Source organism: Eptesicus fuscus, chromosome 16, assembly GCF_027574615.1.
Source record: "Eptesicus fuscus isolate TK198812 chromosome 16, DD_ASM_mEF_20220401, whole genome shotgun sequence".
NCBI lineage: Eukaryota > Metazoa > Chordata > Mammalia > Chiroptera > Vespertilionidae > Eptesicus > Eptesicus fuscus.
In genome coordinates, this window is record NC_072488.1 from 21,477,196 (window position 1) to 21,499,061 (window position 21,866).

The 21,866-nt window shown below is 54.1% G+C and overlaps 1 protein-coding gene across 1 annotated transcript; it reads left to right on the forward strand.

Annotated features, from left to right (window-relative positions):
- Positions 1-465: 465 nt before the first annotated feature.
- Positions 466-10,465, forward strand: PKDCC (protein kinase domain containing, cytoplasmic). The gene is made up of 7 exons (XM_008162203.3): positions 466-1,104; positions 5,625-5,747; positions 6,319-6,590; positions 7,220-7,299; positions 7,556-7,663; positions 9,184-9,357; positions 9,582-10,465. Exons 1-7 carry the CDS (start codon positions 466-468, stop codon positions 9,674-9,676), a joined length of 1,491 nt encoding a protein of 496 aa, XP_008160425.2. The 3' UTR covers positions 9,677-10,465.
- The last annotated feature ends 11,401 nt before the right edge of the window (positions 10,466-21,866 follow it).

Here is a 21,866-nt window from a genome sequence, read left to right on the forward strand (position 1 = left end):
GGAGCCCTCGCGCGTCGCGGGGCCGCCGCCGGCCCCTCCCCCGCTCCCCCGCCGGAGTCCGGGGGCTGCGCGCTGGGCAGGGCCGGGCCGCCTCCGCGCCGCTTCCCAGGCCCGGACGGCCGCGGGAGGAGGTCCTGCTGTCAGTCAGCGGGGAAGGCCGGGCCGGGAGGCCGGAGGAGGCGGCGCCGAGGACGGCTCGGGCCGGGAGCGGGAGGCGGAGGCGGAGGCGGAGGGGGCGGAGGCGGGGGCGGCTCCGGGCCTTATAAGCGGCGGGGGCAGGGCGGGCGGGAGGCAAGTGTCAGGCCGATGTGCCGCCCGCGAGGGGCCGGGGTCGGGGCCGCCGGGGCCATGCGCACGAGCTGGGCAGGGGGCCGGCGGGGCGCGCAGCGGAGCCGCCTCGGAGCCTGAGCCTCCCGGGCCGGGGCGGGGAGCGCGCGGGGCGGCCGGCCGGGGGGGAGGGGAGCGATGCGGCGCCGGCGGGCGGCGGTGGCCGCGGGTTTCTGCGCCTCCTTCCTGCTGGGCTCCGTCCTCAACGTGCTCTTCGCACCGGGCTCGGAGCCCCCGCGGCCAGGCCAGTCCCCCGGGCCCTCGCCAGCCCCGGGCCCGGGCCGTCGCGGGGGCCGCGGGGAACTGGCCCGGCAGATCCGAGCGCGCTACGAGGAGGTGCAGCGCTATTCCCGCGGGGGCCCCGCGCCCGGGGCGGGCCGGCCGGAGCGGCGGCGCTTGATGGACCTGGCTCGGGGCGGGCCGGGCCTGCAGCGTCCCCAGCCCCCGGGGGCCCGGCCTCTGCCCGACGGCTCCCCGAGCTGGCCCCCGGCTCCCGGCCCCGGCTCCCCCGGCCCGGGCCCGCGCCTGGGCTGCGCCGCGCTCCGCAACGTGTCCGGCGCCCAGTACGTGGGCTCGGGCTACACCAAGGCCGTGTACCGGGTCCGCCTGCCCGGCGGCGCCGCGGTGGCGCTCAAGGCGGTGGACTTCAGCGGCCACGACCTGGGCAGTTGCGTGCGGGAGTTCGGGGCGCGGAGGGGCTGCTATCGGCTGGCGGCCCACAAGCTGCTCAAGGAGATGGTGCTGCTGGAGCGGCTGCGGCACCCCAACGTGCTGCAGGTACGAGGGCGGGCATGCGGGGGCGGGGGGGGGGGTGCTGGCTGGACGTGTCAGGCTCGGGCGCTCCGCTGGAAGAGAACCCTTGGTTTTATAAAGGAAGAAACGGAGCCCCAATAACTGTGCCCAGGTTAAGCCAGGGGCAGAACCTGTACCGTGGCCGCTTCCCAGCACACACCCTTAGGTCCCAGTTCTGGGTGGGTGTCCCCTGGCGGAGGGACTCCTGGGTTTCTCAGCTTCCACGCTGTATTTCTTGAAGACCGAGGCCAGTGCAGAGGGTCCCAAGCTTGGGGTGAGGGTCCTAAGCTTGAGGTGGAGGTCCGTGAGCACTTAGGGCCCTGCTTCTGACTGGAGCTAGAGTGGTGAGCACCAGGAAAATGACCCCAAGCCAGGACACGGGACCGCAGTCATCCCTGGGTCAGGATCCCAACTGCGGGAATAGGGTCCCCTATTCTTGATGGGATCTGAACCCCACTTCTCTCGAGTTCCAAACGGTGGCTTTGAAGATGGGGTGGGACAGCAATGGGGTTGGGTAGGGCTAGAAAGAGACCTTACGTCCAGCTTGATTCTCAAGAGAATACCCCCACCCTTTTCCCCATCCAGAAACCACAGGAGGGACTTGAGGGGTTTGGGTAATAGGCCAGAAAGTACACAGCCATTCCCAGAAGTGGCCCTGGGATTCTCCAGGCCGTAACGTGGGCCCTTGAACCCCTGGAGAAGCCTCAAGTTCTTAGCTCAGTGCTCAGGGGGCAGGCTGAGGGCCCGAAGGTCTGAGGATCACATTATCTGAGCAAACGTGGCTAGGAGGCTGAAGGAAGATGGAGAAGGCTAGACGCCCAGGTTTCTATTCAATGGGACTCTGTCTCTCTTGTTAACTGGGGCAGGGGGGAAAGATGAGAAACACCGCCCCCCCACCTTGTCCCCTCCAGGCTAGACTAAGAGAGTGGGCCTCTCCCAGTCCCAGCACTGCCCTAACACAGCCACTTCCTCCTCTCCCCCCAGCTCTCCGTCCTTGAGTCGGCCCTAGGATTAGACAAACTGTTCCCTTTGCACATGTCTGAGCAGCCTGAGAGGGGAATCCCTGGCTGCTCTTGGCCCACTGAACCAGGGTGTGTACAAACTCCGCAGTGGAGGAACCTGACCCACACGTTCCACCTCCTAGCCCATTCAGACTAACCTTTCTGCAGCCGGCAGAACTGACCAGAAACCCAGGGTTCCTTCCCCCTTTCCTCGGGAGTGAGGTGGCCCCCAGGCCTAGACGGCCATTGCAGAAGAGGGTAGCCAGGCAGGGAGCTGTGTTCAGTCCTGCTGGCTCCCAGTCTCCCCAGGCTTCCCCAGCCCTGATCGGACACTTGTGACCGAGTCCTGGGCTCTGAACTGGTTGCTGGAGGTCGGGCAGAGCCAACAATTGTGGGTGGCTGTGCCTGGTTGCATGGCTGACACTGTGTCTGGAGCTTGAGGGAGTGAGCAGCTGGTTACGTGGCCATTCTAACTGAGAGGATCTTGTTGTCTTTGCTTCTAAGGGGCTCTTGGAAAGCCCTTACTTTTTGGAAACCCTGGGGTGCCAGCCGGATTATGAGTCGGTGGAGGTCTTTAGTGACTTAGCAGGACATTAGTGTTAATTGACTCAAGACACAACACACACACACACACACCTTTGGACAGGTTAGAAGTTTTATGTGCTTTCCTATCTCTTAGGGAACTTCTCACTTACCCCCGCAGACTTCCAGACAAGCATCCAACTGACGACCCGCCCCCCCCCCCCACACACACACACACATCACAGAATGGATCTCCGCTATAATGTCAGGTCCCCAGCCCAAGAACACCAAAGAAAAAAATTACAACTGAATAGTTTTCACCCATTCCCTCAGGAGACCAAGATTGGTTGTCTGGGGTTGGCTCTGTGACTCTCATGGGGTCAAAACTGGGGTTAGTTGCCCTAGGGCACATGTTATAAGGTGAGTAAGGTCCCAGGTCCTTTCTGTTGAATGCATGAAAAACTACTGGAGGAGGCAGGGGGCCGGTAATGGGAGCTTAGGGACTGCTTTGGGAGTGGATCTCCCGCTTTATTCCCCAAGCCCCAGGTCAGTGTCCCTCTGGCTTCTTCCGCAATGCCACCTCTGCTTCCAGGCAGCCTGCGTGGTGTCTTCTTGTTCAGGAGGCTTCAGTGAGGGTGTGCAGGGAACTAGAAATAATGTTGTTGTAATGCCTCTTAATCATTTAAAATTTCAAAACCATTGGACTGTTTGCTGAACTGGGGAGGAGCCAGAGAACATTTCTTAGATTTCCCGCTCCCCCAGACCTCCAGAGGTCCCCTCCCCCTCTCTGGCAGCCCCCAAGTTGGTGCAGTGTGTTTTTTTTCAAAAAAACTTTTTTATTGATTGATTGCTTTTTTTTTTGAGAGAGAGAGAGAGAGAGAGGAAGGGAGAGACAGACAGACAGACATTGACTTGTTCCACCCATTCACTGATTGATTCTTGTATGTGCCCAGACCAGGGATCGAACCCAAAACACTGGTGCATCCAGACAAAGCTCCAACCAACTGAACCACCCAGCCAGGTCATTAAATGCGCTGTTAACGAGGTATTAATCAACACCCCTCAGGAAAAAATAAAAATTCTAATAGAAAATGCCCAGGATAGCATGTCCCACAGGGTATCTTCCAGTGCCTTGCTCTGGTCTCCTGGGACTGCTTGAGTGAGATTTCTCTATCCACCTTCTGTGACCCCTCCCCTCCCCAACCAACCCCGATACACACACACACACACACACACACACACTCCCTCATGTGATAGATGCCTCTGTAGCCCAGGGTCAAAGGGCACAAAGGTCTTCCCTCCAACCCCCCTCCGTTGTCCCGGGAGGCCCCAGGCCTGCCTGAGCCCCGATTCTGGCCCTGCTAGAGTATATTTCTTCTCCCAAACGAACAAAAGATACGGCTGAAATGCTCAGCCTCACGCTTCCTGGGGGGGTTAATGGTGTCTTTTTATTTTTTCCTGAGGGGTGTTGATTAATACCTCGTTAACAGCGCATTTAATGACCTCCGGGTGTTTAATAACCTTCAGAAGTTTCCCACAAAGGCTCAGACTCTGGGCAAGAAAATGAGAACCAGGCCCCAGGGCTGCTCCCCTTACCTTCCCCCGCCCCACCAGGGTCTGGGGCCTCCCTGAGCTGATTGGGGAGGGGGTGGGGTGGAGAGAGGGGGAAGAAGAGGGTGCCTGGGACTGGCCCCAGATCCCCCAAGTTGCACGCAGCCCTGGTGATCTGATACTGAGTGGTGCCTTCCCTCATGCCAGCAGGACTGGGACAGCTGGCTCCGGGGACAGGGAGCTGAAGGGCACCCCTGGGATGGAAGGGAGTCTGCGAGGGTCTGGAGTGGAGCTGGGAGGGGTGGGAATCATGACATGAAGGGTGACAATATGCAGGGACATCTAGCTTGTGGACTTGGCTCCCCCTGCCACCCCCCACCGTGCTGCTCTCTCTTCTCCCTGGAGAACGCTGGCCTGGACCATTCGGCCTTCCTACTCCACAGGGTACTGGTTGTTTTGAGCATAGTTTGACCCCAGCTGATGTGCAGTGTGGTGGGAGAGGCCAGGAGAAGCAGAGTTCTGTGTGGATGCTGGTTTAGGTGTTAGTGACGAAGTCAGGCTGGGCTTCCCAGAAGCCCCTGACCAGCTGAGCTATACCAAGCTCCTCCCCAGATCCTATGGAGCGGGCAGGCCTTTGTCATCGTGCTCCCAAAAGAACTGACCTTTCCCAGGAGCCATCTCTGAACTACCACCCCCACTGATGTGTGTGGCTCCCGCCCACCAACATATGCAGAGAACACCCAGGACGTGCCCTTAGAGTCTCTGTTCTTAATGCTTGTCACCAGTGCTGAGGGAGCTCGCTTCTCCTCCCACAAGACCTGAGCGGGGGCTGGGAGGGGGGGGGAATGAAACTGCCAAAAAGTGGAAATAATGAGAAATAAACAGGGATTGGAGCAGGGAAGGAGGTATAGTAACCATTTGCTGGCTTGTCGATTAGCACAGGGTATTCTTGGAAAGAGCCAGGCTGTAGAATCAGCATCATAAATGTGAATTCTAGCTCCTGGATTCATGAGCTGTGTGACGTTGTGTAAGTAACTTAAACTCTCTGCGTTGGTTTCCTTACCTGTGAGCTGGAGATAATCATAGTACCTCCTGTACCATTTGGGGTGATTATAAGACTTGCGTTGTGCCTGTAAAACATTTAGCACAACGCCTGGCTCATAGTTAACACATGGTGGCCAGACCAGCCCATTTGCCTGAGCAGCAAGAGGTAAGGGGCTGATGTAGGCAGGAGGAACTCCGGCTACAGGGACAGAGGGCAGGCTTCCCGGGCAGCGCTGCCATTCTCTTCTGGCTCCAGCTGAAGCAAAGGCCTCGGGAACGCCAAGGAGGGGGGCTGGTAGCAGAGGGAGAGGGCAAAATAGCCATCCCTTCTCTGTCCTCACTCCCACCCTGGGACCTAATGACCCCCCCCCCCCGGGCCTCCCCCAGCTCTATGGCTACTGCTACCAGGACAGCGAGGACATCCCGGACACCCTGACCACCATCACGGAGCTGGGCGCCCCTGTGGAGATGATCCAGCTGCTCCAGACGTCCTGGGAGGATCGATTCCGAGTGAGCAGGGAGGAGGGCCGGGCCCTGGGCTCTTTGCTGGGATGGTTCACCCTTAGAAGGCCAGCCTCCCGGAGCAGCTTCCACTCCTCCTCCGCAGTGGGGGAGGGAGGGAGCAAGGCTGACTCGGCCATCAGCCAAAGGGTTAAAGAAAGAAGCCAGACATGGAGGACCCAGACTTTCTTTGTGCTCCAGCTACACACACACATGCACACTCTCCCCTCACATACACACTCAGCCTGGTTGCAGAAGGGGTCAGCGTCCTCCTCCTCTTTCCACACCCTGGACTAAAACCACACGCAGGGTGCAACTTCGGGGAGGAGATCCATTGTCCCCAGACATCCCTGCTGCCCACTTCCCACTTACTCCGTGTTACTTTCAGGGTCAGGTCAGCCAGGGGTTAATAGAACATCACAGTCTTGCTCTATAAGGCCCCTGGCCTCAGCCCTTGGTGAGCCACTAGGCTTTGAAAGTAAAAGTCAGCCCCCCTGAGCTAAGTCCGGAGTTTCCAAAGGAGGGAGACCTGGAGCCCCAGGAGAAAAGCCGTGAGCAGCCTTGTGTGTCTGCCCCTCAGATCTGCCTGAGCCTGGGCCGCCTCCTTCACCACCTGGCCCACTCCCCGCTGGGCTCTGTCACTCTGCTGGACTTCCGCCCCCGACAGTTTGTGTTGGTGGATGGGGAGCTGAAGGTGACGGATCTGGACGACGCACGCGTAGAGGAGACGCCGTGTGCAAGCAGCGCCAACTGTATACTCGAGTTTCCAGCCAGGAACTTCACCCTGCCCTGCTCAGCCCAGGGCTGGTGTGAGGGCATGAACGAGAAGCGCAACCTCTACAATGCCTACAGGTGACCTCCACCCCCTACTCGGAAGGCCAGCGCGGGAGAGTGGGCCGGGAGGGCATGGCTCGCAGAGAGCCAACGGGAGGCCAGCCAGAGTGGGAGGCTCAGCCTTGACCAATGGATTAGCAGGAGGGGAAAGGCTTCCACCCAGTCAAGATGGGAACATTCAGGCTCCTGAGGGTGAGGCTAAAAATAGCCAGCTCCAAGGAGAGTCTGGGTTGGGGGTGGCAGCTGGAGGCTTCTTAAAATAGTGTCAGACTCAGAGCTTAGGGCCATGACACTGACACTGCCCCCACCCCCCACCCCCCCTGCCGCCCTTCACCTCTGGAAGCTCCTCCCTGGGCCCCAGCCATGGAGCTGCTTTGACACTGGTCAGTCGGGGTAATGTGGGGCTGAGGGGTGGGGAAGACTGACTTCAGACTGGTTTGCTAGGTGTGTTGTGGTCTTAGCATCTGCCCAGACCCCCAACCCTGAGTCTGAGTAGACTCCATGTACATTCTGGGGATGTGCCTCACTGGTAGGCCTGGGGAAGTAGACTCCCTAGAGATAACCGGGATTCCATCCCAAGTTGGCATAGAGGAAGGATGTGTCTCCAAAGGCTGGACCCCTGAGCCCCTGGTTTCTCTCTGCTCCAGGTTTTTCTTCACATACCTCCTTCCCCACAGTGCCCCGCCCTCACTACGGCCTCTGCTGGACAGTATTGTCAATGCCACAGGTGAGCTCTCCGGGGCCCATCTGCTTCCCATCACCGGGCCCCTCCCCCAGCAGGTGTGGGGACAAGAATGACCCAGGGCAGCACAGGGTCCAGGAACCACCATTTCCCAAAGTGGCATTCCGTGGTGAACCTCCTCCCCCGGTCCACCAGTCCTCGGGGCCCAGGCTCCAGAGGGAGAGAGGGAAAGGAGCTGCCTGCCTGCCATGGGAGAAGCAGGAGCCCCCGCCCCCTCTCAGAGCGGCACTGCACCCTGCAGGAGAACTCACGTGGGGGGTGGACGAGACGCTGGCCCAGCTGGAGAAGGTGCTGCACCTGTACCGGAGCGGGCAGTATCTGCAGAACTCCACGGCAGACAGCAGAGCTGGTGAGTAGCCCCGGCGGGGACCCAGGGGCTGGGGCGGTGGGAAACAGGTGGGAGGGGGACCGGTCTCCCTAAATGGACTAAGTAGCTCCTGTCCCCTCTAAGGCTTACTTGGTGTGATATCCAGGCTGCTGACCGTGTAGCCTTCACTTGGAGGTCTCATCTCTGGCTGAACTAGAACTAGAACTTGACCTTAAACCGGGTTGGGGGCGGGGGTGGCACTGACACTCCTTCTCTGGGTGGCTCCACACTGCACTGTGTACTGTCTGTGTGACCTTGAGCAAGTTCCACTTGAGCTTCACTTTCCTCATCCATGAATTGGGTTCAGTATTACCTGCCTCACAAAATTCTTAACGGGGCGTAAATACCAGGTGAAGTGTGCGAAAGCAGTTAACCCAGTTCCTGTTCCACAGCTGGAAGACGGCATATGTTTGCTTCTCTTTCCTTCCGCTACACTTCTGGGGCGAGGAGGGCGGCTGCGGGTGGAGGGGGCCCACGCTGAAACCCGTCAAGAAGCCCTGGAGCAGGGGGAGGATTTAGTCACTGCTTAGGGCCGCGGTCCCTCGGCTGAGGCCCTGGAGTTTAGTGTGGTTGGCAGGGGAGCGAGGGGTGGGCAGCTCCTTCGCATTCAAGGAGCTCTGGCCAGTCTTAGGGGTTGGGGAGCCCTCGTTAGCCCTGTAAATAAAGTTTAACGAGGTGAACAATGGCTGGCTCTGTCCCTGAGGACGTCGTTTATGGGGCTGTAAATCACAGCCGCCTGGACTTTGGTCTAGTCCCCGGTAGAAGGAGGCAGGAGGGCGGGGTGACCAGAGGCCCAGGACCTGTGCATTATCAGTCCAGAGCTGGGCTCCCCAGGCAGTGGGAAAGACGGTGACCCGGAAGCCCGCCGCCAAGCCCAGCCTGCTTCCTGACTGAGCACATTTCAGAAGCTCTTTCTGTGTAATGGGGAGATCTCAGGTTCTCCCTCCAGCCTCCTCCCCAAACACTCCAGTGGTGGATTCCCAAGTGGTGATTTTTGTGTTTTACCTTCGTTTGCATGCCTCTCCGCTTCAAAACTCCCTGACCGCCCCCTTATCTGAGGGGCTTGCCTAACCTCTCTCCCCAAGACCGGGAGGAAGGCCACCCTAGGGCCTAGGCCTTGCGCATCAGAATCGTACTCACGGCGATGTTTGAGGAGCCCGCTCTCAATCAATGTCCAAAAGGTTCTGACTTCAGCAACCAGCCTGGACGGCCAGTGACTCTGGGTGTGCATTTCTCTGACACCTGTGCCCGTCGCCGTGTGCTTCCTGAGCCACCTGCATGTCCTTGGATTTGGGGGGCGTGTGTCTCCCCAAAACTAAATCTGAGCCTTGCCTTTACAGAGGCGTCAGCCCCGTTTCAGAGTGCTGGCTGCATTCATCTCCATGCTACGGGGACTGGGCTGGATTTCAGCCCAGCGAATCTTCCTGTCCCTTTCAGAAAGCGACCAAGCCCTCCCCCAGGGCACACAAAGTTCTCATTTGCGCTCCATCCCCAACCCCCAGAGTACCGGCGCCTGCCAGACAGCACCATCCCCCAGGAAGACTACCGCTGCTGGCCATCCTACCACCACGGCAGCTGCCTCCTTTCCGTGTTCAACCTGGCTGAGGCTGTGGACGTCTGTGAGAGCCATGCCCAGTGCCGGGCCTTTGTGGTCACCAACCAGACCACCTGGACAGGTGAGCCAGTGGGAAAGGACATCATGAGGGATGTGACTGGACTTCCCAGAAGAGATCGATAGGTAATGTCTCCCCATCAGCAGCCAGAGGTGATGAGGAGACAAGAAGGCTGAGGTGATAAGAGACAAGTATATGTGTCCTCAAGGCAGTCACAGTAGGGAGAGCGGCCCTGCCTCCAGGGAGAGAAACATCCAGACCAATTTACCTCTCGCCTCTGCCCCCAGGTCGGCAGCTGGTCTTTTTCAAGACGGGATGGAGCCATGTAGTCCCTGATCTCCACAAGACCACATATGTGAAGGCCTCTGGCGGACCTGTCTGAGGGCTCAGCGGACCATCCCCGCCAGCTGGGCTTGCCTGTGAAGGGAGTGACTTGCACGAGCAGCATTGCATGTCGCCCGGAACCGCTACAGACAAGGCTGACATCCCAGACAGAACGAAGGTGACCAGGACAATGTGCAATAATGCCAAGTGTTAAAATGTGAGTTTACCGGTCTAGGTATGGGACTGCTGGCTCCAGGGCTGGAGATCCTGGGGGCGGGCGGCCTCTGCAACCCTCTGGGCTGCCAGCAAGGCTCAGGCAGAGCCCCCACTGGGACATTTCCGTGGGCAGCCCCATCACTGTGTTCGTAGTGTGAGCATGTAGCCAAAGCCCCGGCTGCTGCTGCTTCTGCTGCTGCTGCTGTTGCTACAGGTGCCATGGCCTGGCGGGGGCTGCGTGGGGACAATCGGTCACAGAGTGTTCTCTCCGCTGAGCTCCAGACAGGAGACTTGACGGGATGCTACAGGAAGTCAGTGATATCCCGTACTGGGGAGGCCACCTCCGGCCACCTGACTGGGGTTTCTCGTGGGCCAGCCCAGGGACAGGGGCAGAGGGGCACACATGGTATGAGCCAAGACGTGGGGTCGAGGAGCAGGTTGCGGTTTGAGCCAGGACCTGGAGTGGGGGAGGGGCCAGGGCCTTTCTGCCTCATTTGCTTTCAGTGAAAGCCGAAAAACAGCCAAAAACAGCCTCTCCCTCCTCCTGGAGTTTGTATATCCAGAAGCTTTTGTACTTCTTGTTCATTAAAATGTTTATTTTTGTAAAAAAAAAAAAAAAATCAATCAATTAATAAAATGACATTTCACAGTAAGGCCTCTTCCCAAGCCCCAGTTTCTTGGGCTGACTTACTAGTCCTCAGTGATGTCTTCGGTGTGTTTGCGGGGAGGGGCAGCGGGTCGTGAGGGATGACCTTTGAGGGAGTGACATCGCCATGGCGAACCCTGAAGTGGCCAAAATGTGTCTCCAGGCCCTGCTCTTATGGTGCCCACCTCCCTACTTGGCCGTCCACATCCATATCCGGACAAAGGACATGAGAGACTCCTTCCCCCAAGGAGGTTCACATTTTAACACACACCAGCTTCTTATATGCAGAGCCTTACCCAAAGGAGCCATGTCCAAATGGTGGGGTATCAACCCTCTCGGGGAACCCCAAGCAACCTCCAGTCAGGTCAGCCTCGCCTGTGTACAGGGTTGGGCCTCGCCATCACCACCACTGCCTTCCACAAGGTAATGGACACTTTTCAGAGTTTTTCTCTGAGCGAGAAATATATGGAAAGCAAAGAGAAAGGAAGGCCTAGGAAAAGACCAGCCCCATCTTCTGGGTTTTAGGAGGGACAGTCTAGCAGGGGAAAGTCCAAGTGTATGGAAGCCCAGAGCAAAAAGATGACCTAAGGGTTCAAGATCACACACTGCGGCCAAAGAGAGCCCCAGCATGGATGCAGGTCTTCTAACCTGAAATCCTACCTCTTCTGTTTCTAGAACATTCCTAAAATGCACAAACCTTTGAGAGTTTTAGAAAGAATAACCAAACTTTAATTCAACTCGATTTCTTCTCAACAAATGTGGTTGGTGTAATTCCTCAAATGCAAAATGTCCTTGTAGCCCTGGCTGGTTTGGCTCAGTGGATAGAGCATTGGACTGGGGACTGGAAGATCCCGCGTTCAATTCCGGTCAAGGGCACATGCTCAGGTTGAGGGCTCAATCCCCAGTAGGGGGCGTACAGGAGGCAGCCAATCAGTGATTCTTTCTCGTCATTGATGTTTCTATCTCTCTCTCCCTCTCCCTTCCTCTCTGAAATCAATTTTAAAAAAATGTCCTTGTAGTTCTAAGTGATAGAGGAGCCGCTGTTAGCTCCGGAGCCCTCATCATGGACGTCACTTGGACCCTCAAGTTGTACCTCACCACCACAATGGCTGACCCACACACCCCACATCTTGCCTCTGGCTACTTGGGCTTGGTGATTGTGGTTGGAGGAGGGAAGTCAGAGCCTCCACAGAACCTCACACCATGACTCAGCCAAGTCAGACCCTGCCCATGCTCACCACCCTCAGTCGCCACCTCTCCAAGGAGGCCTCGGCTTTCATCAGCCCCCAGACCTCTTTCCGCAGCTGAATTCATGCACAACGCATGTAGCCTGCCCCGTGCCCTCTTATTCCCCAACTACCAAGCCGTCAGTGGGGCTCTGAGAGCAGGAGGAAACATGGCACCACACTGGGCCTAAGGAGATGCCACGGGGAAGGGGTAGGAAGGGCTGTGGGGTCCGTGCATGCAAAGGGAAACAGAGAACCTGGTTACAGTCAGCAGAGAGGGTCCCAGGGCTCAGGGACTGTGGGACCCGGTGAGAAAAGAGAAAGCTGAAGATGAACCCAGCACTGCCTTGTGAGATTCTAGAAGTCTCCAGACAATGGGTTCACTGGCAGTCTCTGGCCTCCAGGAGGAATGGTTATCATTCTAATTTTACATTCCTGAAAACTGAAGCCCAGGTCTCAGCTGAGCATTAAAACCCAGCCCTCACTTCCAAGCCTGTCCCCGAGGGGGGATTGCGGCACGAGGAATCTAAGTTCGAGTTAGGGAGCCCCTGCTTACTTGGAGTGTGTGACAAACTAAAATGGAGGGCCCCGGCCTGCTTTCTCAGTGGTTAGAGCGTCGGCCTGCAGACCAAAGGGTCACCAGTTCAGTTCCCGTTCAGGGTCCTCAGCCCGGGTAGAAGTAGGGGTTCCTGCGGGAGGCAGCCAGTGCGTGAATGTTTCTCTCTCTCTCTCTCTCCCACTCCACCCTCCCTCCCACTCGCTCTGGAAATCAATGGAAAAAAATATCCTCAGGTGAGTATTTAAAAAAATAGAAATGGAGGTCCAAAGCACAAATAACCTTTTTAGAAAGACGCACCCACAGGTGGCTGAAGGGATGGTGCACAGCTCCTCCCTCCAGGAGAGAGTCTTGCCTCAGAACCTAGGGCAGAATTGGCCGGGTCAGTCCTGCAGAGGAGAGAGAAGGGCATTTGCAGCTGGGAATGAACGGAGAGGTGATGGAGTGCCCTGGAAGGAAGGGGACAGTGAGTGAAAGCCTGAGGCTAAATCATTACCCACCCACCCCCACCCCAAGATGGCCATGTACATGAAACCACCTGTCCAATTCCTGGGTACTTTGTCCCCTTCCTGTGGGAGCCAGAACCATCCCCCTGTCCCCAAAGTCCAGGTCCTTTCCACTCCCCTGCACATTCATGCACTGGCTGCCTCCCACAGGAACCCCTACTTCTACCGGCGTACCCAGGTGTGGTGCATGGAAGTAATGTAGTCACCCAGCTGAAGCCTCCGGTGCTGGTGCCAGGGGAGGGAAGCCGGAGGGGGGTCCTTTCCAGGGCTGCACACAAGAGGCCACGTTGCTACTGGTCCCCCATGAGATGCTGGGGGAATTCTGGCCAGTCCTGCATTTTGCTCGCTGTGTGAGCTGGGCTGTAGCAAATCCCCGAGCCTCCATGGAGTCCTCGTCTGCAAATTTGAGATTAATAGTATCTGTTCCACAGGAGTGTTACAGTAATTGAATGAAGTCATGATGCAGAGGTCTTAGCCAGTGTCCACAAACAGTGAGTGCTTAGGAAATACGGCTGGCACTGTCCTTGTTACTGTTATGAGTGAGCTGAGCCCTTAGCATCCCTCCGCCGCCTGGCCTGGAAGAGGACCCAGGCTGGCTGAGGAGAACCAAAGCACAGCCAGACTGACCCCAGACCCCACCTCTCGCAGGCCCAGCGGGGAACACTGCCACCGCCTGGAGGAGGTGGAGTCCAGCTCTCCGGGTCAGTGCCCTGGGAGTGGAGTGCGTGGCAGACAGAAGGGGGAAGAGGATTAACATGAAAGCAGAAAATGGGATTAGGAGGCCTCAGGATAATGTGCTCACCCACCCCCCCATCCATGACAACGGCTTCTTGCTTTCACTTTATGGCTTCTGAGTCCGGAGCAGAGCATGTAAGGCTTGGTCTCCCCCTGCTCCCAGGGGCAGAACCGGGAAGAGGCGTGGTAGACTCAGAGCAGGAGACTACTCAGTCTGCTAGGAAGAGGGGCGGGGATGCCACGCTTCCCCGTTTAATCCTCATGGCCGCAGTGTGAGAGGGCTGAGAGCCCAGAGAGGTGAGGGGCCAGGATTCGAGCCTAGGCGATGGCCTCTGAAAGCTGTGTTCCTTCCGCTCTATCCACTCTCACACAGGAGCACAGTGTCCCCTGGGCCCAAAAGACCAAGGACCCACTCAAGCCTGCCCCTTCCCTTGGGAAGGATTCGGACTCACAGCCTGCCTTTGACAGGAAGCCCAAAGGGCAATTAAAGGAGACCTGTCTGCCTCTCCAGCATCATCCTATAAGGGTGAGGGTGTCCCGAGAGCCTGACCATTTTAAAAAATATATGTTTTCATCATTCTGTTTTTGTGTTTGTTTTTTAGAGAGAGAGGAAGGGAGAGAGAGAGAGAGAGAGAGAGAGAGAGAAGCATTGATCAGTTGCCTCCTGCAGGTCCCATACTGAGGAACGAGCCCACAACCTGGGCATGTGTCCTAACCGAGAATTGAACCGGTGACCTCTCGGTGCATGGGTCAATGCTCAACCACTGAGCCACACTGGCCAGCGAGCCTGATCTTTATTAAAGGGTCCCTTTGAGGTCTGTCGTGCAGGACTTTTTTATTTCCCCTGTTCACCTCTCTGCGACTCCAGGCCGCCCCCTTGGGTGGAAAAAGCACTTCCTCCGCCCAACTATGAAGAGCTCCACAGGAGATGGGGGTCGGGGGAGGGGGGAGAGGGCGGTGAGAGTCCATGTCTTCTGGCTCCCTCCTTGTGAGGTCACCCTGCCTGGCTGCGTCCTTTGGCATTTGAGTCCCTTTGAGTTTGGGGCAAACCTACCTTGAAGCCAGAGGGAGCTGGATGCGAGGTCTGTAATTGTCAGGCCACCAAGACAGAGAGCAGGGGAAGAAGAGGAGAGACCCAGCACACCACCCCACTTCTCGTTTGAGCTTGAGGGGAAGGCGAGAGAAGCATTTCCGTTTCTGTGCCCACTTGCATTCTTAGCCATTCAGCTACTTGTTCTGTTTGAATGAAGGACCACATTGGGTCCAACCTTTCAGGGAGTCCTCTACAGCAGCAGTTGCCAACCGGTGGTCCGCGGACCACTGATGGTCCATGAGGTCTGAAAGGTTGGCGACCGCTGCTCTACAGCAGACATTCTCATCCGGGGCATGGTCATCCCCAAGGAGACAAAACTTGGTTCTTGGGAGATGAAACATCTGAGCAATCACAGTGGTTTCTGGCCCTCCAAAGGGCCGCAGTACATAAACAGGTATTCAGTATGTTCATGCTATTAAAATCGTATGAAGGTGGTAGCAATTGGGAAGCAAAAAAAAAAAAAGATCCACAAGAATACTTGGCAGCGGATGGGGCAACAATGAAAAATAGAAGCACTGGGTTATAGTGACTCATAACTCTTTCTTGGGCTGTCACTGAGAGCTTTGAATCTGTCACCCTCAAAAATGTGGTTTCTACAATTATTTTCTGAACGAGTCCCCTAAGATTGCATGCTTCGAGGCACTCTCTGAGCCGTTCATAATAAAAACAAAATGCAATTGGAATTATTTTTCACTTAGTGCTTTACTCCGTTTACCCTAGCCCCGTGGTCGGCAAACTCATTAGTCAACAGAGCCAAATATCAACAGTACAACGATTGAAATTTCTTTTGAGAGCCAAATTTTTTAAACTTACACTTCTTCTAACGCCACTTCTTCAAAATAGACTCGCCCAGGCCGTGGTATTTTTGTGGAAGAGCCACACTCAAGGGGCCAAAGAGCCGCATGTGGCTCGCGAGCCGCGGTTTGCCGACCACGGGCCCAGCCCGTGGTGAACATCTTGGGCCATCCTGCATCTCCCTGCAGCTTACAGCCTTCACTTGATATTCTCCTACACAGAAGAGCTCGGGGTCATTGGCAAGCCAGGGGAATCCAATGTGTACTCACTCTTCTCTCAACTGTTCAAGCCACAAAATACTTCTTGAGTGCTAGTCACTGTCATGAATACCGAAATATCAGACATGCCCTGCCTTCCAGCTCACCATGTCACTGGAGAGGTCACAAAGTGGACAAATTCAACAAGGCAACATATGAGCTGTGACTGACTATAGGGCAATGAGGCCAACCTCCACATGTGGCTTGTGAAAGCAAAGGGCGTGTTGGTCACATCTCACATCACTGAGGGTCAGTGAAACTGGTCCCCTAAGAGCATCAATTCCCCACCAGGCACCCCACGGTTAACTCTTTTCCATCCAGAGAAAGGCTTATTTATCCTTACTCTGTATTTCTTATCTGTAAGCCAGTTCCCTATTGTCCCTGAACATTCCCTCCATTTCCATGGTGACTCCACAGGCCTTGGTGTGGAGCCCGTCAGAGACTTCTTGAAAGTGTAAATAGAGTGTGTCTACTGTTTCCCCCCCTTATCCATACACTTACTTGGCCCTTCAAAGAGCTCTAGTAGATTAGGGAGGCATGATTTCTCCTTTCCAAAGACGGCTGCCTTCCCACCGGAGGCGGAGTTTGCTCAAGTGCTCCGTAATCCTGCCCTTAGAGGTTCTGCTGACTTGCCTGGCATGGAAACAAAACCTGTGGGCCATCTCCCAGAAGCCCCCTGGCGCCCTTCCGTTCTTCAGCACAGAGGTCAGTCTCAAGAAAAAGCTCTCATTTGGTCCTGCCCTTCCATAATATCAGTCTTCTTATTTATTTAAGGAAAGACATGCAGGCAAAATAAAAATAAAATGCACAGTATGCTTGGCTTCCCATTGCCTGGAGGTTTAAGGCACTGTTATTCATCTGAACTCCTACAGAATATAATAGCGAGGTTATCTGTATCACATTTCATTTTATGACATATCACCTTGTTTACACTGCTCTTTAGATTGTTTATGGAATATAGATTACCTTTAAATGCTGCGGTCTTGTTTAGCCATTTTTTCCCCTCCTGTCAATAAAAAATTTTAAAGGCAGTCATTGTTCTGAGAAATGACTGTTGTGCTTAGGGCACAAAGATGCTTTAATCGGGAAAGACAGTTTGTCTTGTATGTTGGCCTCCCATATCTTTCTGAACCAGGCTTTGATGCTATGTGGAGGTTTCTGACTCCATCGTTGAACTATGCAGCATTTTGCAGTTATTAAGAGCAAATGAGTTTCTTCTTTAAACATAGGCCTCTGCTTAGCACATTTAGTACTATTTGACTTGGGTCTCAAGATAGTGCTATTCCTGGAATGGACTTCACATGCTGAAAAAAAAGTTACTTTTAATTACCCACAATCCTATCACATATGCTAAAATGACCTTTTCTTTCCTATAGCCTCTCCAACAATTTGCTGAGGTGAAGAGATTTATACAGGGCACTTTTGGGTTAGGAATTTACAGTTTAACTCTTGAATGCACAAGTCTGTTTATAAACCGTTTGTGCTACTTCTGGAAATATATTCTGAGCAAATAATAATTCAAAATATAGAAAGATGCAAATGCACACAGATGTTCCTTAAAACAGTATTTAAGGTAACAAAAGTGAGGATTATATATCAATATGATAAAATATATAAATTAGAATGTTAAATGAAAAAAGCAGGGTACAAACCCATGTATGCAACTATGTCAAAATGTACTAGTATGTGAGAAAAAGACTGCAAGGGATACACGTGACTAATTTGTCAAGGATGCCAAACTAATTAGTTATTTTTTAACTTTCTAAACTTTTCTTGTATGTTGTAATGTTGCCTGATTTTAATTTTTAAAATTAATTAATTTATTTATTTTTTTTAATCCTCACCTGAGGGTATGGATTTTATTAATTTTAATAAATAAAAGAAGGGAGAGAGAGAAAAAAACATCCATTGGTTGCCTCTCTTACATACCCTGACTGGGGGTCAAACCTGCAACCTGAGCATGTGCCCCAACCGAAATCGAACCCGTGACCTTTCAGTGCATGGACGATGTCCAACCAACTGAACCACACCAGCCAGGGCTAAAATGATTTTAATTTGATCATTTTTTTCGATAGATTAAAGGAGCGCAATCATTTTACCTAAAGTGGAACCAACATCTCTCTCCCATTTTTATATAACGTTTATTTAAATTGGATTTTTGGAAAGTCAGTCCCATTCACCCCCTGATCCATAAAAAGGGTTTGATGGCTTAATACAGGAGTTGAAATTACAAATGACTCCAGGAGCCAGCAGGGGAGGCAGCCGCGCTGCCTGCTGCCATCTGGAGAACTTAGGCCTGAGTGCACAGGTATGTCAAAGGAATCAAGAGGGTTTTTTTGTGATTCTCCTAATTTATGCATTTTTGCCACTAATTTAAATTCGAAAATAAAATAAAGACATTTGTGAGCCAAACAGAAAATGTCTCACGCTGGATTCAGCCAGCTGGCGGCCAGTTTGCGACTTCTAGCCTGAAACCCATTTCTGACATTACAGCCAACTGCCTCGTTTCTGAGCACTCAGGCAACCCAACCTCCCCCGTGTTCTCCCGTTCGCTCTTCCTCGGCGAGCCTGGCACCACTTCCGGCTGTTTGATAGGGTGATGAAGGATATTAGTCCTCAGAATTATGAAGGCTTGTAAATCTGTCCCTAGTTGCAATGCATTTCTCTTGCCAGAATGTGAAAGCTGGCGACATTTTTAATATTAATTTGTTTCTTCATCTGTCGCTTACATTTAATGTGTCTGGGAGGAACGGATTTGATGCCATTTAAATATGTTCAGTTTCATCTCTGAGCCTCTTCATAGTTGTCAGATGGCGCCAGCTGGGCCCAGGCTCTGTCTGTTTCCAGCTCGTTGTCAGCCAGACTCGAGCAGTCAATGTGTCCATCATTGTTTCTTCCAATACCACTGCCCGGGCGCCACTTACCGCCTTGCAGGGCTGACCTCACGATGCGGCCACCTCTCCTGCTCCATCTCTACTCTCTCTTTCCGTCTCTCTCTCCCTCTCATCCCTGGAAGCTCCTTTGGTACCACATCCAACCACTGAGGGATCCTACCTGCTCCCACACTGGCAACCTCCTCCTCTGGAAAATGAGCCTTTCCCCCGAAGTGACCCCACTGGCTTTGCCACACAGATTTTCCCACTGTTCTCAGGCCCTTGGATATTTGACCCTGAACTTGCTGCAAGGTGCAGCTGACACACCAGGACTGACCATCATTCCCTTCCCCTATTATCCCATGGATGGGCTGGCTCCACAAGTTGCGCGTGATGGCCCTGCTGCCCGGGGACCCTGGCAGACTGCACCCCCAGGATCTTCTAGGAGCTTGTGCATTGATCAATTAATTAACCACCCATCAATAAACGAATGGGTTGAGGCTCCCTGAGTAGCAAGCTTTAGCTCCTACAGAGCGAACCGCCCCTTCCTTTCCCATCCAGGACCCACTGTGGGTACAAATGCCTCCTATTAGTTCTTGGTTTATTTGGGGCAGTGCAGATGCTGCCAGATGTCTACTTTTAACGTGAGGAGAGTTATACTGCCTTTGTGGTTGGGGATAAAAGCGGGGGCTCAGGGCTACAGGCAGAGCTGGCAAGCCCCTCCACATCCCAGTCACTGGGGGCTCCTTCCCTCTCCCCTCCAGATGTGGATCGCCTCCCCACCCCACTCCCCCACCCACACCCCAGTTTGCTAAGTCAGCAGATCCAGACTATTCCAAGCATGGAGGGCCCTGCAGGCTCCAGAGCCCAGGCAGCAGCACACATGGCCCACCATGTGGGGCGCACATGTGTAACCGAGGTCAAGCCTGGGCTCCGCGAGCCCTCGTGGCACTCTCAGAGTGGGACCCCTCGGCCCTCCTCGCCCTGACTCCCCTTTGAAACAGCTCCCTCCTTGACAAGACCAAAAGGCAGAATTCCCTTTTGAGTGATTTGGACTCTATGAACATGACACTTTGGGCAGATAGGGCCATGGATGGACCCCAAAGACTAACCTTGGAACCCCACAAATCTTGACTCATTTTGTAACTACAACCCTGTTGCCTGATCCCATCCCAGTTTGTGGTGTCCAGTAGGATTTGTGGGGTCTTGAGATCCTAAAAGGAGAGGAGGGTAAAGGCAAAGGCCAGCACAAATACAGGTGCTTCCCACCAGGTTCCAAAGTCTTCCAAAGATACGGCAGGCAGTTACCTCCAATCCATGCCCTTTGAAGGGAAGTTCCCACCATTATCTCTGCTGTTAGACAAGGAGGGTTAGTCTCCTCCTTTGTCTGTCCCGCAACATGTCAGGTCCATTCTCCCTCTCCCCTTCAGTCTTCTAATAACCGAGAGCCTAAAAATATCTTCTCTTTTTCTTTTTTCTTGCTGATGCTCAGAGAGCAGAACCAAAATCCAGAAGCTCATAACTAGCCTGTACTCCCAAACAGAAACGGACCTGGGAGGAGAGAGGAGTGAGCAGCAGCCCCCAGCCCAGAGAGGCTAGAGGAGCCACACAGAGGAGAGGCCCAGGGTAGAGCCACACATTTCTATTGAGGACTTACTATGTGACATCATACAAGTAGGAGTGTGACTGAGTTGGCTACAACCCACATGCTGGACTCCTCTTAGAATCCCTCGGAACTATACTTCTCTCATTTTTGAGCATTTATCCCAAACTCAGCCATGATTGGCAGGAGAAGGGAGAGTGCCTTGATAGCTTTCCCAAGAACTTGTTTTTCCAAGAATAAATGGGAGGTAGAATCACAAAGTGATGTTTTAATATGAAACTATGAGCTTATTCAATTCCTACCTATATCCTGCCACCCCCACCCCCGATGCCCATCCTTCGCCATCTCCATCTCCTGCACCCCTCCACAGTATATAATTATTCAAGTGGTAATAGAAGTACTCCTAATCCAGTGCTCATCCTTCCTTCTCCTCTCCCCAAAGCTACTCTGGTGCAAAACTAAAGCCATAGTGAGGCCCCTCTATCTTTGTCTTCAAAGACTCCTGCACCCTCATGGCATGCTTTCCTTGCCTGCTTGTCCTCATGGGGTCTCTGACCCTTCTGAAGAGATAGATCCATCAACTCACAATTGTTTAACCACACTACTATCAGGTGACTGCCCCTAAAAACTTTAAGGAGCCCAAGGGGGGAGGCAAAAAGGGAAGAAGGGCTTGGGGGGACGGGGGAATGTGTGACTCTGGTGGCCCACTCCTGAAGGTGATCAGGAGTGACGTTATTCTATCATTCTTCTTGAAGAGTAGCAGGAAGTATCCAAAGGCTTGACTGAGACTGTAACTTTAACCTCAACCCTACGCCTGTGGGTCAGTTGACCTCAGAGCAGGGAGGCGTAGTTGGAGAGTATAGAGAATGTTGCTGGGGTCTTTGGTCTAGTGGGTCACCAAGGAGGCACTTTGGTCTAGTGGTTATGAACTGAGCTCCGAAGTCAAGCACCTGATTCTGAATCCTAGCTCCATAAATTATGCCTTGTGGAACCTTATGCGGATTTATGTATATCATTTAGCCTTGGGTTCATAATCTATGAAAAGGGGATATAACAGTATTTACCTTATAGGGTAATTGTGAGGTACACATGGAGAAATGTTGGTAAACCATGGAGCCTGTCACTTGACAAATCATCAATAAAATTAAAGATTATTATCATTATTGTCTTTTATTATTGGGTTCCAGACCTGGCCCTCTCCAAGAGGTCCTGAGGGAAGATGGCCATCTTTCTAGGGGTCCATGTGTCAGGGTCTCATCCAGGCTGTCCCAGCTCAGTATTCAGCCAGATGTGGCTCAGTATGTGCTTTGGATGAGGCAGGCTGGGGGGCCTGGGACCAAACAGGACCACCCATCAGGATGGGGAAGGTGCTGGCAGGACAGCCTCAGCTGCAGCTGCTAGGCAGCCATCCAGGGTGACAGGCAGAATGCAGTGTGCAAGGGTGTGGAAACAGACAACAGGTGGCAGCTCAGCAACAGTCGGCAGCACAGTGAGCAGGGGAGTGGTAGACCTTCTAGCATTTGGTGACAGGGTATCCCTGCCAGCAGGTGGGCCCCTGCGATGGGCAATTCCAGAGCGGTATTCTAAATACAAGCAGGCAGGCAGCAGCAGGAAGATCTGCCAGCAGATCTCAGCATCCAGCAAAGGCTGGATCTGGTGGAGAGAGGCCACAGAGAGCAAAACATGGCCCCAGGCCTAGAAGGAGATAAGTTATCAAGACAAGGCTGCAGCCGAAACCGGTT